This window comes from Pseudophryne corroboree, chromosome 10 (genome assembly GCF_028390025.1).
Source record: "Pseudophryne corroboree isolate aPseCor3 chromosome 10, aPseCor3.hap2, whole genome shotgun sequence".
NCBI lineage: Eukaryota > Metazoa > Chordata > Amphibia > Anura > Myobatrachidae > Pseudophryne > Pseudophryne corroboree.
In genome coordinates, this window is record NC_086453.1 from 131,102,259 (window position 1) to 131,117,952 (window position 15,694).

The window sequence follows — 15,694 nt, forward strand, 5'->3', positions numbered from 1 at the left end:
AGGTTTTTGGCTCCTCAATCACACCCCCACGGGAACACACTCCTACAAACATTCACTGTTGAGACACCTTAGCAACGCAGCAAAAGCGGTTGTTCCACTCCTTTGGAGATCCACCTCACCACCCTCGATTAAATTATGGATCTCAAAGGTCGATTACTTTTTAGATATGGAAGACCTTGGGGTATATTTACTAAGCTCCCGATTTTGACCGAGATGCCGTTTTTTCATCAAAGTGTCATCTCGGTAATTTACTAAGCACTAATCACGGCAGTGATGAGGGCATTCGTAATTTTTTGCAAGTTCAGGTAAAAAATTACGAATGAATACACCATCGGTCAAAACGCGGCTGTTTAAGTATGAATCTCGGTCATTTACTAAGAAGTGCAAAGCAAAAAAAGAACAAACACTGCCGTGAAAAATTACAACTCGTAAAAAAGTGCTAAAAAAAAAACAGACCTGCTTTTTTTATTCGTGATTGGATAGGCATGCACGGATCCATGAGATCCGTGCATGTATATCAGTGGGAAGGGGTGGGAAAGTGCTTATTTTATCAAAAAAAATTGCGTGGGGTCCCCCCTCCTAAGCATAACCAGCCTCGGGCTCTTTGAGCCGATCCTGGTTGCAGAAATATGGGGAAAAAAATGACAGGGGTTCCCCCATATTTAAGCAACCAGCATCGGGCTCTGCTCCTGGTCCCTAAAATACGGGGGACAAAAAGAGTAGGGGTCCCCCGTATTTTTAAAACCAGCACCGGGCTCCACTAGCTGGACAGATAATGCCACAGCCGGGGGTCACTTTGATATAGTGCCCTGCGGCCGTGGCATCAAAAATCCAACTAGTCACCCCTGGCCGGGGTACCCTGGGGGAGTGGGGACCCCTTCAATCAAGGGGTCCCCCCCCCCCCAGCCACCCAAGGGCCAGGGGTGAAGCCCGAGGCTGTCCCCCCCATCCAATGGGCTGCGGATGGGGAGGCTGATAGCCTTTGTTGTAAAAGAAAAGATATTGTTTTTAGTAGCAGTACTACAAGGCCCAGCAAGCCTCCCCCGCATGCTGGTACTTGGAGAACCACAAGTACCAGCATGCAACGGAAAAACGGGCCCGCTGGTACCTGTAGTACTACTACTAAAAAAATACCCAAAAAAAGACAAGACACACACACCGTGAAAGTATAATTTTATTACATACATACACACATACATACATACATACTTACCTTAAGTTCCCACGCAGGTCGGTCCTCTTCTCCAGTAGAATCCAAGGGGTACCTGTTGAAGAAATTATACTCACGAGATCCAGGGGTCCAGGCTCCTCGGGAAATCCAGGGGTAATCCACGTACTTGACAAAAAAAACAAAACGGTGTCCCGACCACGAACTGAAAGGGGACCCATGTTTGCACATGGGTCACCTTTCCACGAATGCCAGAAAGCCACTCTGACTTCTGTCTAAGTGGGTTTCATCAGCCAATCAGGGAGCGCCACGTTGTAGCACTCTCCTGATCAGCTGTGTGGTCCTGTCCTCACTGACAGGCAGCACACGGCAGTGTTACAATGTAGCGCCTATGCGCTACATTGTAACCAATGATGGGAACTTTCTGCTCAGCGGTGACGTCACTTTAGGTCAACCGCAGGGCAGAAAGTTCCCATCATTGGTTACAATGTAGCGCATAGGCGCTACATTGTAACACTGCCGTGTGCTGCCTGTCAGTGAGGACAGGACCACACAGCTGATCAGGAGAGTGCTACAACGTGGCGCTCCCTGATTGGCTGATGAAACCCACTTAGACAGAAGTCAGAGTGGCTTTCTGGCATTCGTGGAAAGGTGACCCATGTGCAAACATGGGTCCCCTTTCAGTTCGTGGTCGGGACACCGTTTTGTTTTTTTTGTCAAGTACGTGGATTACCCCTGGATTTCCCGAGGAGCCTGGACCCCTGGATCTCGTGAGTATAATTTCTTCAACAGGTACCCCTTGGATTCTACTGGAGAAGAGGACCGACCTGCGTGGGAACTTAAGGTAAGTATGTATGTATGTGTGTATGTATGTAATAAAATTATACTTTCACGGTGTGTGTGTCTTGTCTTTTTTTGGGTATTTTTTTAGTAGTAGTACTACAGGTACCAGCGGGCCCGTTTTTCCGTCGCATGCTGGTACTTGTGGTTCTCCAAGTACCAGCATGCGGGGGAGGCTTGCTGGGCCTTGTAGTACTGCTACTAAAAACAATATCTTTTCTTTTACAACAAAGGCTATCAGCCTCCCCATCCGCAGCCCATTGGATGGGGGGGGACAGCCTCGGGCTTCACCCCTGGCCCTTGGGTGGCTGGGGGGGGGGGGACCCCTTGATTGAAGGGGTCCCCACTCCACCAGGGTACCCCGGCCAGGGGTGACTAGTTGGATTTTTGATGCCACGGCCGCAGGGCACTATATAAAAGTGACCCCCGGCTGTGGCATTATCTGTCCAGCTAGTGGAGCCCGGTGCTGGTTTTAAAAATACGGGGGACCCCTACTCTTTTTGTCCCCCGTATTTTTGGGACCAGGACCAGGCGCAGAGCCCGATGCTGGTTGCTTAAATATGGGGGAACCCCTGTCATTTTTTTCCCCATATTTTTGCAACCAGGATCGGCTCAAAGAGCCCGAGGCTGGTTATGCTTAGGAGGGGGGACCCCACGCATTTTTTTTTATTATTTTACAGTGTTTAATTAAAAAAAAAAAAAACCCCAGCACGGATCACACAGATCCGGCCGAGATTGATTGTAAAAAAAGTCGGCAGTGTTTTGCTAATCACTGCCGTAAAAATAGGTAAAAAACCACGAATGACATCGACATCGGAAGAAAAGAAAAACCCGAATACGACAGCTTAGTAAATCCATCGTAATCAATTCAAAAAGTTGCAGTTTTACACTGTCGATGTCAGTCGTGATTGAACTTTGACCTTTTTTCGGAAATTACGAATCTTAGTAAATTTACCCCCTTGTCTCCTTCTCATCCGGGAAAACCGTTAACTTTATAGCTATTTGGTTTCCCTGGTACGACTTTAAAGACACACCTCTGTATCGGTCCTATATGACGACATAACCCCCCTCATATTCATATTCATATCCATATTCATATTTCGATTATGATGTCTCTTTAATATGGCTCAAACCCTCAAATGGTGGAGATCCCCTCCCCTCCGTCCCCCAAACAACCTGTCCCCACTGTGCAGACTCTCACACCTGACTCTACCCGTCTTAATTTACCCTCTCTTTTTCTTTTTTCTTCTTCTCTTCTCTCTCTTTTTCCTCTTTCCCATTTTCCTATACTTTTTTGTTAAAATGTTTCTCATTTGTAAGCTCTGATGTTGTAAGCGAAGCAGACAAATTATTTTTCTACTCTGGGCGCTTTATGTATATTGGACTGACATATATGATATGTGATGTTTTTGTCCCCCCTTCTTTCTTTTTGGAAAAGTATTGCTGTAATGTTTTGTCTGCTGCTTTACTTAATAAAAAACAGTTTACACAAAAAAAAATAAGTGAAATGGCGTGCTCCTGCAGCAGACACGTGTGTGTAGGTATAAAACTGGCAGAGGGGCATTGATTAGATCATTTACTAATGAAATGGCTTGTCGGAAGGAGCTAACTGAGTTTGAAAAAGGGATCATCGTAGACTGCATAATGTCGTGTTTCCAGGGCAGAGCCGGATTAAGGCTATGGGGGGCCCGGGGCACTTCAAACAGCATGGCCCCTAACAAGGAAGCAGGTGAATTATTTATATACATATATAATTTATAACACCCATGGACGGCGGCACTTCGGTAATAAATCCACAAACTGCAAAACACTGCAACGTTTCAATGTATTAATTACATCGTCGTCAGGCACATGTGCCTGACGACATCGAAACGTTGCAGTATTCTGCAGTTTGTGGGTTTTGTTACACAAGTGCCGCCGTCCATGGGTGTTGTATATGGGCTCATCAGTGTGAGTACCTCCAGAGGGCACTGGGACTTTATTTGTAGTTAATGGTTGTGCTGCCCGCATCCAGTATGTGTGTGTGTGTGTGTGTGTGTGTGTGTGTGTATATATATATATATATATATATATATATATATATATATATATATATATATATATATATATATATATATATATATATAATATTACACATGCATATACAGTGTATGTCTACATCTATACACACGCACACATATATGTACATATATATATAGCAATCCAGAAGAAAACAGCGGCACTCGAGGATTTAATGAAACAAGTAAACTGTATTCAAAAAAAGGGTTACAAGAGGCCGACGTTTCGGGGCTTACATGCCCCTTTGTCAAGGTGTATAACAATGTGTAGGAGTGAAGGCTTACCTTATATCCCCGTGAAGTTCAACTCAGTGCAGGTGTGTGAACGGAGACGCGGTGGAGCCGCCGGACTTCCGGTTGCGGCTCTGTGACGTCTGAAAGACTGCGCCCGTTGCTGTGGTAACTGGGACGCCCGAATAGCCGTCCGTGGCTACGTGACGTCCGGGTGCGTGTGCTCGTAGCTATGGCAACTGGGACGCCTGATGCCGAAAACTGTGATGATAACTCAGCTGGTGACCATATCAGGGTGATGCATAGAGTGCAAAAAAGACTACGTGTAATAGTGCCTGGGGAACCCAACATCTCCGTGGGGCACAATGTGATCCGAGCGCAGAGGGACAATATTGCATGCTTGTGGCAGGACTCGGTGGGAGCTGGACCCTCAAAGCTAATAAAAGTGATAACATGCTGTGGTCTGTGGGAAATATAGACTCCTGAGATCCACCGTGTGCCCTGGTAATGACTGCGGCTCGTGCCGGCCTGGCACTGCGACCGTTGTGGTGCGCATGGGCATGAAACCCGATGGCTGGGCTGGTTGTATGACCGGTGTGCCTGCTGGTGAAAAAACATGCTCCACCTGTGAGCCGTATATGCTGCTGAGGGGGACCTGCTTTCACCGAGTTCTGTCAGATGCCAGCTAAGGACTCAATGTGCGCGCCCTGTGTGTCAGGCTGGACCAGGATGGGGAAACATGCAGTGAGTGGCTGGGTCACCCCGGAACGCAGAGTGGAACATGGCAGCATAGAATTATATGAATATATTCCATGAAAATTTTTCATTCAGCCCTCCTGGGCTGATGGTGCCCAGTTCAAAGATCCATTTGGATTCAATGTGTAGTAATCTTCGATCCCTGTCCCCTCCTCGGATGCTGCGGGATTACTACACATTGAATCCAAATGGATCTTTGAACTGGGCACCATCAGCCCAGGAGGGCTGAATGAAAAAATTTCATATACACATACACACCACATACACACCAAGCCATCACAACACAGAACTAAACATTCCAATTTAACAAAAAACAAAACAGCCAGCTTACTTTTTTCTCTGCTGCTGGCAGGCTGAAAGTGACAGGAGAGTGAGTGCTCGTTTATTCTTTCACGCACCCTCCGCTGGCGGCTCCACACAGTCCACACTTCTTCCATGCACTGCAGCCTGCGCGCCCAGCCAATGACTAAGCCGCAGGCTGCACCTTTACACTCCATTGGACAGCTGAGCCGTCGCTCAGCTGTCCTGCACTTCTGTACAATGCCAGCGCCGCGGCTGTTAGGTTGCCATGGCAACCTATGGAGAGCCGCCGGAAGCGCAGTGCCGCAGATCAGAGGTCCGATCTGTGTGCGGGCGCAGGGGGGCCCTTTTAGAAAGGGGGGCCTGGGGAACTAACCCCCAGGGCCCCCCCCCCCCCCTTAATCCGGCTCTGTTCCAGGGTGATGCTGGACTGGTATGCAGAAAATTCAGTAACTCGGATGGACTAGCCAGCTCAGAGTCAAGATCCTAACACCACTGAGAACCTCTGGGGTGAATTGGAGCGTGGGGTGCGTTCTAGACCGAATTGACCTTCTTCAGTGTCGCAGTTGGTCACTGTAATTAAGGCGGAATAGCAAAACATACTGCCTGCTGTTGTCCATGAACTTGTGTACAGTTTGCCAAGAAGGGTGTCTGCAGTAATCACTGCACGTGGTGGAGCTACAGAGTACTGATGTCCATAAAATCTCTGATCTATTTGCTGTCACTATCCAATTATTTTTGTCTACATAGTGTAGCACTTTGGTGGAAAGGCTCATATCTGGGCACACTTTGAGTAATACTATGCATAGAAACTTCTTAAATGCTGTGTTGTATTGAAATACCAAATGAAGCTAAACCAACTGTAAAAGATAAGAATAATGATGTGATCATAAACTAGTAATGGATTATGACTTTATATTACAAATGTAGACTCGTTCCCCTGGTGACCATGATAAGACGGTCTGTCTCTTAAAAATTGCTTCCCCTCTTAAATGCTCCTAAACCCCAAAGTATAGGCTCATATATATTTTACTTTTACTTACCCAGGAGAGGGAACGAGCATGGGAGGAGTACAGAGTTCTTGAAAATGAACTGCATACAGTGAGGGAGACTTTGGAGCGTGTCGGTCAGATTGGACATCCACAGGTATGTATTAGGCACAACGACAACCTACCTCCAGTCACATGGCATGCATTCTTTACCGAATATTTTACTGCAAAACATTAAAGCTTATGGAAATTTGTTTTAATGTGTTTTTATTACAGGACCAAGTAGCCGCTCAGAGAGACCTTTGGATGATCAATGATATCATTTCTGGTCTTCGATTTAACAAAACCAATTTTCATATCATCCCAGATTCTGCAAGACACCCTGGTATGATAATGTATATATTTGGATTATTTATCTCTGGTTGCATTCATATTAGAGTTCATTTTTATCCAGATCTGAGGTTTATTTGCAGAAATTGAGTCAGTCCGCGTGTGTTCTGTATAAATCTATATATTGTCACGATTCCGCAGCGTTTACACTTCAGCTACTTTGGTTGTTTAACCTTTAAATTGCCTTTACATTGTACACAAATGCCTAGACACTGTATTGTATATTTATTTTGTGTCTACAGTCTGTACTTGTGTATCGTGTCAGTGTTTACCCCTTGTATGGAGCCTTAGACACAACAGGCAAAGACGAAGTTGCCCACAATCACATTCTTGGTATCATTTATCCAGTGCATTCTGAAAAATGATCGCTAAAATCTAATTGATTGGCAGTTTCTATGTTTAAAGTCTCTAATTGTCCCCTTTAGAAGATTTGATACATCTCCCACTAGGGTACTGACTTAAGGTGCCCATGCACCTAAAGATTTATCTTCTATTCTGGCTGGTTGGAACGAAAATCTGGTAATGGATGGGAGCAAATGACAGTTGACTATTTGAAATGGTCAACTATCATTTGCTCCCATCCATTACCAGATTTTCGTTCCAACCAGCCAGAATAGAAGATAAATCTTTAGGTGTATGGGCTCCTTAACACATATGGGTGACCTGAAGATACAGCTATCTTGTAGGGTCACTCAAACTCCAGAGTCTGTGGATTGTCCCAGATCATGGACACACCTTTCACACTTGTGACGTTTTTAATATGTTCAAGCTTTCTATTAACTTGCAGATCTAGATTACTTTTCTAATGTCATATTAATGGTTTCAAAACTTGAATAGGCAATGTGCAGCATTAGAAGCTTGAGTTTGAGCGTCCTTAGGCCAATTATGGTAGAGTGACTGTTGCTCGCACCTCAAAGCCTCTGAAGAAACCAGCCTCTGAGACCTAACCCACAAATGTCATTCTATCGGTGCTCAAAGCTAATTGAATTTAACCTTTAGGCCGGTGTTGAATTAGCTCTGTTAATTTTTCTCTCGATTTTTGGCCGATGGTCATTATTGAGCTATTCAATTAAAGCCCATTTTTATTTGGGTGAAAAATGTCCCAGTATCGTGCTATAAGACATGGGATTCGGGATAAGTCTCTGCACCCATGTGTTACCGCTGCTCCGAGGGCTGCTTATTGGGGATTATGCTTTGGGTGCCTGAGGCACCTGAATCATAATACCCGAAAGTGCTGGGTATCGGGGCTAATTGAGAAGCCCCCGGCGAATCAGTTAGCTGCGTTAAATTACCACAGCTTATTAAGTATCTGCCCAAGGGGGTTATTCAGGTTTGTTGGCAAACCAATAAAGCACACTAATGAGCAAACCCATGTTGCACTGCAGGTGGGGCAGATGTAACCTGTGCGGAGAGATTTGGATTTGGGTGAGATTGTTTCTGTGCATGGTAAATACTGGCTGCTCTATTTTTACACTGCAATTTAGATTTCAGTTTGAACACGCCTCACCCAAATCTATATCTCTCTGCACAAGTTACATCTGCCCCACCTGCAGTGCAACATGGGTTTGCCCATTAGTGTGCATTATTGGTTTGCTAACAAACCTAAAAAAAAACCTCTCACCACCAAGTCTTGTTGATTAATGTAATTGCTGTTTTTCTTTACTAATTGTATTGTATTTATTTATTTTTTATCCTATGGAATTTAGCCATGGGGAACCCACCTGCTCCAGCCAGTGAGACACCGCCAACCTACCAGAGAAACTTTATTTATCATCATTCTGGGCTCCATCCTCTTGGTCCAAGAGAAAATCATAGTGTAAGTCCTATACCTCTTGCAGGATTCTATTTATAGTGAAATCATCAGACGTAGGGGGAGTCACTCCATAACCAGAAAAGATCTGTTTTCTTGTTTTCTGTGTTCTTTTTCTTGTCTGTGGCTAATGGTCTGCAAACCAATGCAGCATTCTGGGGAGGCCAGATAGGGTAATTGTCCATCTTCCAGCATCCATGAATGAAGACCATGATGGGTTGAGATCGAAGCTTCATTTAGAGCTGCTCCTATCTGCACCTGAATTTGTTACCCATAGTTTATAAAGGGATGGGGTATTTTTCTTTATTTGCAGTATCTTTTAAATCCCTTTTTTAATGGCGAAAAAGCCTATACATCTAGGCTATTGCAGCTTTTATTTTTGCATTTCCAAGGTCCTTTTGTTGGCCGTTGTTGAGGGACCTTGATTTTTATCATGAGTGTATTTAAATCTCTAAAGGAATCTGAAGCTATTCCGCCCAGACCGCCTCTCCCTAAGGATAACCAGGCATCCACCGATGGGGTAGAGGGACAGCCCAATGACCAGGTCAGTACAATTCTATTTCAAATGTTCAACCAAACTCTATAAAACAGAAAACTGTTAAAGTGAAGTCTCAAATTTGATACACACTATTAAATATCTGTGGACCGTTTAGTGTTATTGTTATTTAATTAGTATAAACAAATGGGTCACTATCATGCATATGACGCAAGCAATATATCCCACTAAAGCATAATCTGTCTATTCTGGCCTCCCATCTATCCTCTAATTCATAGGTTCTCAAACTCTGTCCTCAGGACCCCACACATTGCATGTTTTGCAGGTCTCCACACAGAAGTACAAGTAAAATAATTAGCTCCACCTGTGGACCTTTTAAAACGTGTCAGTGAGTAATTAATACACCTGTGCACCTGCTGGGTTACCTGCAAAACATGCACTGTGTGGGGTCCTGAGGACCAAGTTTGAGAACCTGTGCTCTAATTTATTACTTTTATGGGGGGTTCTTACTATGTGATTAGGCTGCTAAAGTGTTCCCATCACAAATTTGAAAGGGAAACTGGTGGGACAATGGTTTTCCTATGCTCTTAGATGGATGCTGTGGCTATTCATATACTGTATGTGCCAGGCTGCCAGCATTGCAGGAGACATCCGATATCCCTTGCAGATGTAACCTGGGTCCTCTTAAAGCCTGGATACTAAGCAAAGTACGGAAATGTTTACTACAGCTTAATGAACACTCAATAATTAATTATTGCTGTTGTCTGGTCTTTGTCTTTTATGGCAAAATGGAACATCAGAATGAGCAGCCTGAGAGCAAGACGGCAATTCCCTTGTCATCTGCACCAAGTGGTGAGTCGTGTGGTTTTTGCGCTTATTTACTTTTCTTTGTATTTTCATTTTATCTCCAAACCAACCCCCCCCCCCCTTTTTTTTTTTTATGGAGGACAATTGGAAAAAACGATTACATCCCCGTTCTGCGTTCACCTACCACAAATCTTTTGAGCAGTTTGCTATATTCTATAAAAGTACACATTTTGTCCGTAGGCCAGTTTATCCTCCAAAGACTTATCTTTTGGCTTATTTTCCAAAGACTATTTAGTTGATTTGCAAATCTCAATATTGTTTTTTGTGTCCCTTTTAAGGTAAAAGGCATGATCTTTATATTGTCTGCACTAAAGAGTAACTTTAGCCGATGATGACGGCAGTGTTACAACCCCTAAGAGTAAACTGATCTGTCGAACTCTGCCACTGAATATATTTTTCCAACTTAATTGAAACATGACTGCAGAAACCTCCAGTTAACAAGTAGATGGGTTTGAAACCTTCTTTTAATACATGCTTATTTTCCTATAAAAAGTTAACTGGAAACATTAGTAACTGATAATATCCAAATCCTATAAGTTTGGGAACGTTCATTTTCCAAAGTAATTGTATGTTGGTTCCTTTGCAGTAAAATGGCACAATACGCGTTGCAATAACTGCTAATCAGAAAGTTGCTGTGCTGCAGTGTTGTCTGTTAAATGCACCTTTAAACACAAGAAGGTTACTCTGTGGATTGCACACAATGAAGTGTTAGGACCCTGTGGTCTGTACAAATTCTGCCACCTCTATGCACTTCTGCAGCTACAACTATCATTTTCTATGAGACTCCCCTGTACTTTCCTTGGCCTATTATCCCAGGCTCAAACACTAACTGGATCATTCACTACTGAAATACAAGGCGATACCCCAAAGAGAATAACACTTTTACAATTGTTTTCTGTAGCGTTGTTTGTTGTGTATTATAAACTGGGGTCTTGGCAACACAAAACGTATCCTAGTGTAGATTGCATTGTGTCTGTCTCTTTAGTATTCAGTATTTTGTGACCCACGTATGCACCTACTGTAGCTCTATATACCTATTTCTCCCTTTGTTGTAGATCCAGCATCGCCCAGTAAAAATATAGCAGACATTCGCCCAGCTCCATCATCCTGCCCCGTATCCATACCCTCGTCTCACAAAGTGATTCTAGAGGCAAAGGTACAGTATGCATATCTTTTATTGTTTAAGCAAAGTGATCACGAATGACATGATTGACAGCTCTGGCTAGCAATAATAGCATCTATCATTTCAAAGTGTAGCATACACACAATTCAGTTATCCAATATTCAGAAGAAACAGGGAACCGTAGTGACACCAGATCTTTTTGGTCTCTAAATAACATTTACTAAACTGGGTAAACACAACGCAGTGAATGGTATGTTCCATTGCGTTCCTCCTGCAAACAGGTCTATTTTGCCAAGGCGAGAAGGGGACAGATTTTATAAAGTGCAACAATTGTATGACAAAGGAATGTTTCAGTAATTAATGGTGTGAGTACCATGCTTGGTAACACTTCTCACTGGCAGTGTCAATCCTGCTTATGGCCTGAGGCCTAGGTCCACTCACAGCACACCAGGTATAGGGAATATATATTGGGGTGCTCCTGCACATTTTTTATGGTTTGTCTCTACGGGGTCTATGTACTAAACCTTGGCGAGAGATACAGTAGCAGCCAACTAGCTCATTTTTCATACACAACCTGTAGTATGGCAGTTAGGAGCTAATTGGCTCATACTTTATCACTCTGAAAGGTTTAGTACATAGACCTCAAAGTTTCTTGAAAGCATTCAAACGGGGTGAGTGTTGTTGCAGTCTATACTTTTTAAAGAAGCTACAATCGTTTCTGCCAACTGTATTGTTTTGTAGGCTTCACCCCCTAATGTTCCAGAGGTGGGCACTGTTCGAAAACAACGGATGAGTGCTGAGGAGCAGCTGGAGAGGATGCGGCGACACCAGGAGGCTCAGATCCATGAGAAACCTAAACCTGGTGTCACGGCACAACGTCAGAATTCTCAAAGGTCTACGACAGGCTCAGTAGGTGGCAGGGTGAGTGTGCCTTACTTGTATGTGATACATGCTTCCCGGCTAATCTCCAGTTGTAAACCACATTGTTGATTTATGGTTTATAATTCAGTGTGCAGCTAAATCACGTGATGGTTTCGCTCAAATTAATAAATTACATATTAGGCCTCCTATTGGATGAGTGGAGAAATTTGGCAAAGAACTACAGTATTTACTGATCCTTTCTAATTTGAAAAGGCATTTATGGTTGGAAGACCATTCCTCTGTTTGCTGTGGAGGACTAGTGGGGCTCATCCTCTGGATGTATCTTAAAACTGCGGAGGAATTGGCCTCGTCATCTGCAGTGAAGTGTCCTACAGCAAAAATAAACCTCCTACCTTCTCCCAAAAGGTACTAAATGCTGATGGGGAGCCGCAGGCGGCCATGGTGGCAGTCTCAGACTAGTGACATTAAAAAAAAAAATACAAAAAGGAAAAATGTCAGGGAATGGGGACGAGATTGTAAGTCCCAGTATCCCCCCCCACCCAGGCAACTAGAGAGGTGGGATACCTACAGTATGTTTTAAAGCCCAGCCCTCCCTTATATTCTGTAAAATACAATACGTCTCTCTCCATTCAATGTGGTCTGTTTCCTAGTTTAAGAAATGGTAGGCTTTGTTGTGCAGCATTATTATACCTTCTCATGTTTGGCGTTTAATCTGAGAATGATTTATATATATATATATATATATATATATATATATATATATATATATATATATATATATATACATACATACATATATACATACATACATACATACATACATACATACATACATACATACATACATACATACATACATAAATTTATTTTCCTTTTTTGGAGTGTGAAAACCTACTGCTGGTTGCAATATTACGGACAGAGGGGGAGGGGCGCTTTCCCCCCTATGCCCCACCCCCACCCGGCATCCCCCCAGCACATTAAAAATCACCTGTGACAATGCCTGAACCTATCTGGTAATAGAATTTCAGAGAAATTGGTCACATGCGTTTGGAAAGACATGTTTAGCTGCTGGCCGTGTCAAGGCTTCTCCGATATCAGCAGTCCTAACACTACATAATGGCAGTGCCCCCATAGGGCCATGTGATTTGTCTACAGTAAGGCCTCATGAGGAAGGCTCATACTAAAACGCATCCAGACAGAGGACTAACCCGGGAGCCACCCCAGGATCTCCCATTAGCACTACAAGGAACAGCATGCCTTCCAAATGCTTTTCAATGCCTTCTCACACATGCAGACAAACAGTGGCAGTTGCTCAATCATTCCTGGAGATAATTATATACAGGTTGAGTATCCCATATCCAAATATCCGAAATACGGAATATTCCGAAATACGGACTTTTTTGAGCGAGAGTGAGATAGTGAAACTTTTGTTTTCTGATGGCTCAATGTACACAAACTTTGTTTAATACACACAGTTATTAAAAATATTGTATTAAATGACCTTCAGGCTGTGTGTATAAGGTGTATAAGAAACATAAATGAATTGTGTGAATGTAGACACACTTTGTTTAATGCACAAAGTTATAAAAAATATTGGCTAAAATGACCTTCAGGCTGTGTGTATAAGGTGTATATGAAACATAAATGCATTCTGTGCTTAGATTTATGTCCCATTGCCATGATATCTCATTATGGTATGCAATTATTCCAAAATACGGAAAAATCCGATATCCAAAATACTTCTGGTCCCAAGCATTTTGGATAAGGGATACTCAACCTGTATCAGGTATATTTCTATATATCTCTGTCTGCTGTTTGTTTGTGACCCCTCCCCCTTGTTAACACCTGATATATAATTCTCTCCAGGAATGATTGAGCAATTGCCACTGTCTGGTTGCAATATTGGAAAGGTGAGTTAATGCCAGGATGAGGGTCATAAATAATTAATTTGCAGGACTTTTTAAGCCATCGTATTTTCTGAAAGTATCAATTCTTCTGAAAAAATCAAGCTATATAAACCATTGATATTGGAATTTGATAAACTAAAACATGAGAAAGGCGAGAGAACTCTCAATAGCAAAAGAGTTAAAAATCTTTCTGTAAATCTTAACCTGGGACTTGCTGCCAAGGTATGGGACATGTATTTAGGGAGGTTCTTGGTGACTTATTTTAATCCTGTTTTCTATCACTTTTATAAGGATTCATCATTTGTAGGAAACAGCAAAGTGTATTCTTAAATAAAAACTCAACAGTGAGCTACAAATTTATTTATACTTTTTAACTGTTGCTGTAACCTGGGTTATTGCCGGATCTACCCGCTTCAGGGCTCAGTGGAAATGGGTCCATATATACCAGGGAATCCAATTACCAGGTGTCCAGGTTTTGTTAAAACCCTATGGGGAAAGCTACTTGGCAGGTCTTGGAGATGTCCTCTCCAAGTGCCAGCAGAGGGAAGACCCGCCACTAACTCGGGTCCAGCCTGCAGTGTGAACAGGGTTTCAGGTCACTGTGACATGGTTTGAAACCAGTGTTTAGTCACCCACGTCGGACCCAGGTTTACGGTGGAAAATGAGTATCAGAGACCAGAAGGATAAGGTTTGGAGCCCCTGGAGTATTGCATTTAATGTTTATATGATATATATTAGTTTGTCTTTCATTGCTCACATCATAGACCTTTTTAAGATTCTATGTGAAGCTCTGTGCGGTTTGCTAAATATTGGGTAGTATATTTTTAAAGTGTTCCCCCTCCCATGAACTTTTGTTTCATTTACTATTTTCTGTTTTTGTTTTGAAATTTCAAATTGTATCTTTTTGTTCTATTCTATGCTTTTTTATAATATAGTTTTATTTGCTCAAATAATGGTGTACCGGTCCATGTTTATAACTGCTGTGTCTGTGAATATCATATTTACTTTAATCTGTAATTGCCAGTTTGGCATGGTAGTAATTATAGCTCAGATCGCTGCTAATTTGTGGTCTCCCCTCGTTATGCAGCTGAGATCATCTTCCTCGGATTCTTTCCAATCTGGAACGAGTTCTCAGCTATCGGAGAAGGCGCCTGTAGAACAGAGAAAACCAGCACTGGTGAGGGTCACAGCCTCCTTTTACCCCAGCACAGTATCCACTCCGCAGCAAGGAAAACCAGGAAGTGTTAATGGCAAAAAACCTTCCCCTGGTGTAGTGCAGGAGGAGCCCATATATAGTGTTGCAATGGAACCTCAGACTGACAAGGTCATCTCCACAACAAACTATGAGATCTCCCCTGTGCTGAAAGTCACTCCTCCATTGAGAACCAGCAGTAAAATTGTCACTGCCGCCTGCATGCAACTGAAAAAAGATATGCAAGATGGCAGCCATGATAAACATGGGGTAAGCGTTTACACATAGTTACGTACATGGCATATACGTATTTCTCAGTATCTAGATGTGTATTCATAACACTTTATATAGAACTTGAAGATAACACTTTATATAGAAATTGTAGGCAGCACTGAAGTCTGAGCGTCTTCCTGTCCGCTTTATCTGCCCTTATAATCGAATATTCAGCGAGGAAGTTGGAAGAAATTGTACACTTGTGTGGGGAAAATGCATAGGTGTGACCAGTTGGAGCTGCTAGGGCACTCCACGTGTCACTGTGGCATTGTTCTTTGACCCCAAAAGAGGTAATTCATAATAGAATGTACTACACTGCAAATTTAGCATTCATGAGACCCCTTTGGTAGATCCTGACAAAAGTTCTGCAAGTGTGATTGAGAATACTATGGGCACAGGCATTGCTATCATAG

General features: G+C 42.9%; 1 protein-coding gene across 3 annotated transcripts in view; it reads left to right on the forward strand.

Annotated features, from left to right (window-relative positions):
- Nucleotides 1-15,694, forward strand: part of LOC134966228 (pleckstrin homology domain-containing family A member 7-like) — a 144,976-nt gene that overhangs the window by 116,566 nt on the left and 12,716 nt on the right. For all 3 annotated transcript variants that reach the window (XM_063942796.1, XM_063942795.1, XM_063942794.1), the window contains 8 exons: nucleotides 6,400-6,498; nucleotides 6,618-6,726; nucleotides 8,438-8,547; nucleotides 8,999-9,085; nucleotides 9,838-9,889; nucleotides 10,960-11,060; nucleotides 11,769-11,948; nucleotides 14,904-15,278. In XM_063942796.1, the coding sequence (XP_063798866.1) occupies nucleotides 6,400-6,498; nucleotides 6,618-6,726; nucleotides 8,438-8,547; nucleotides 8,999-9,085; nucleotides 9,838-9,889; nucleotides 10,960-11,060; nucleotides 11,769-11,948; nucleotides 14,904-15,278 (1,113 nt within the window). The remainder of the gene's footprint in view (nucleotides 1-6,399; nucleotides 6,499-6,617; nucleotides 6,727-8,437; nucleotides 8,548-8,998; nucleotides 9,086-9,837; nucleotides 9,890-10,959; nucleotides 11,061-11,768; nucleotides 11,949-14,903; nucleotides 15,279-15,694) is intronic.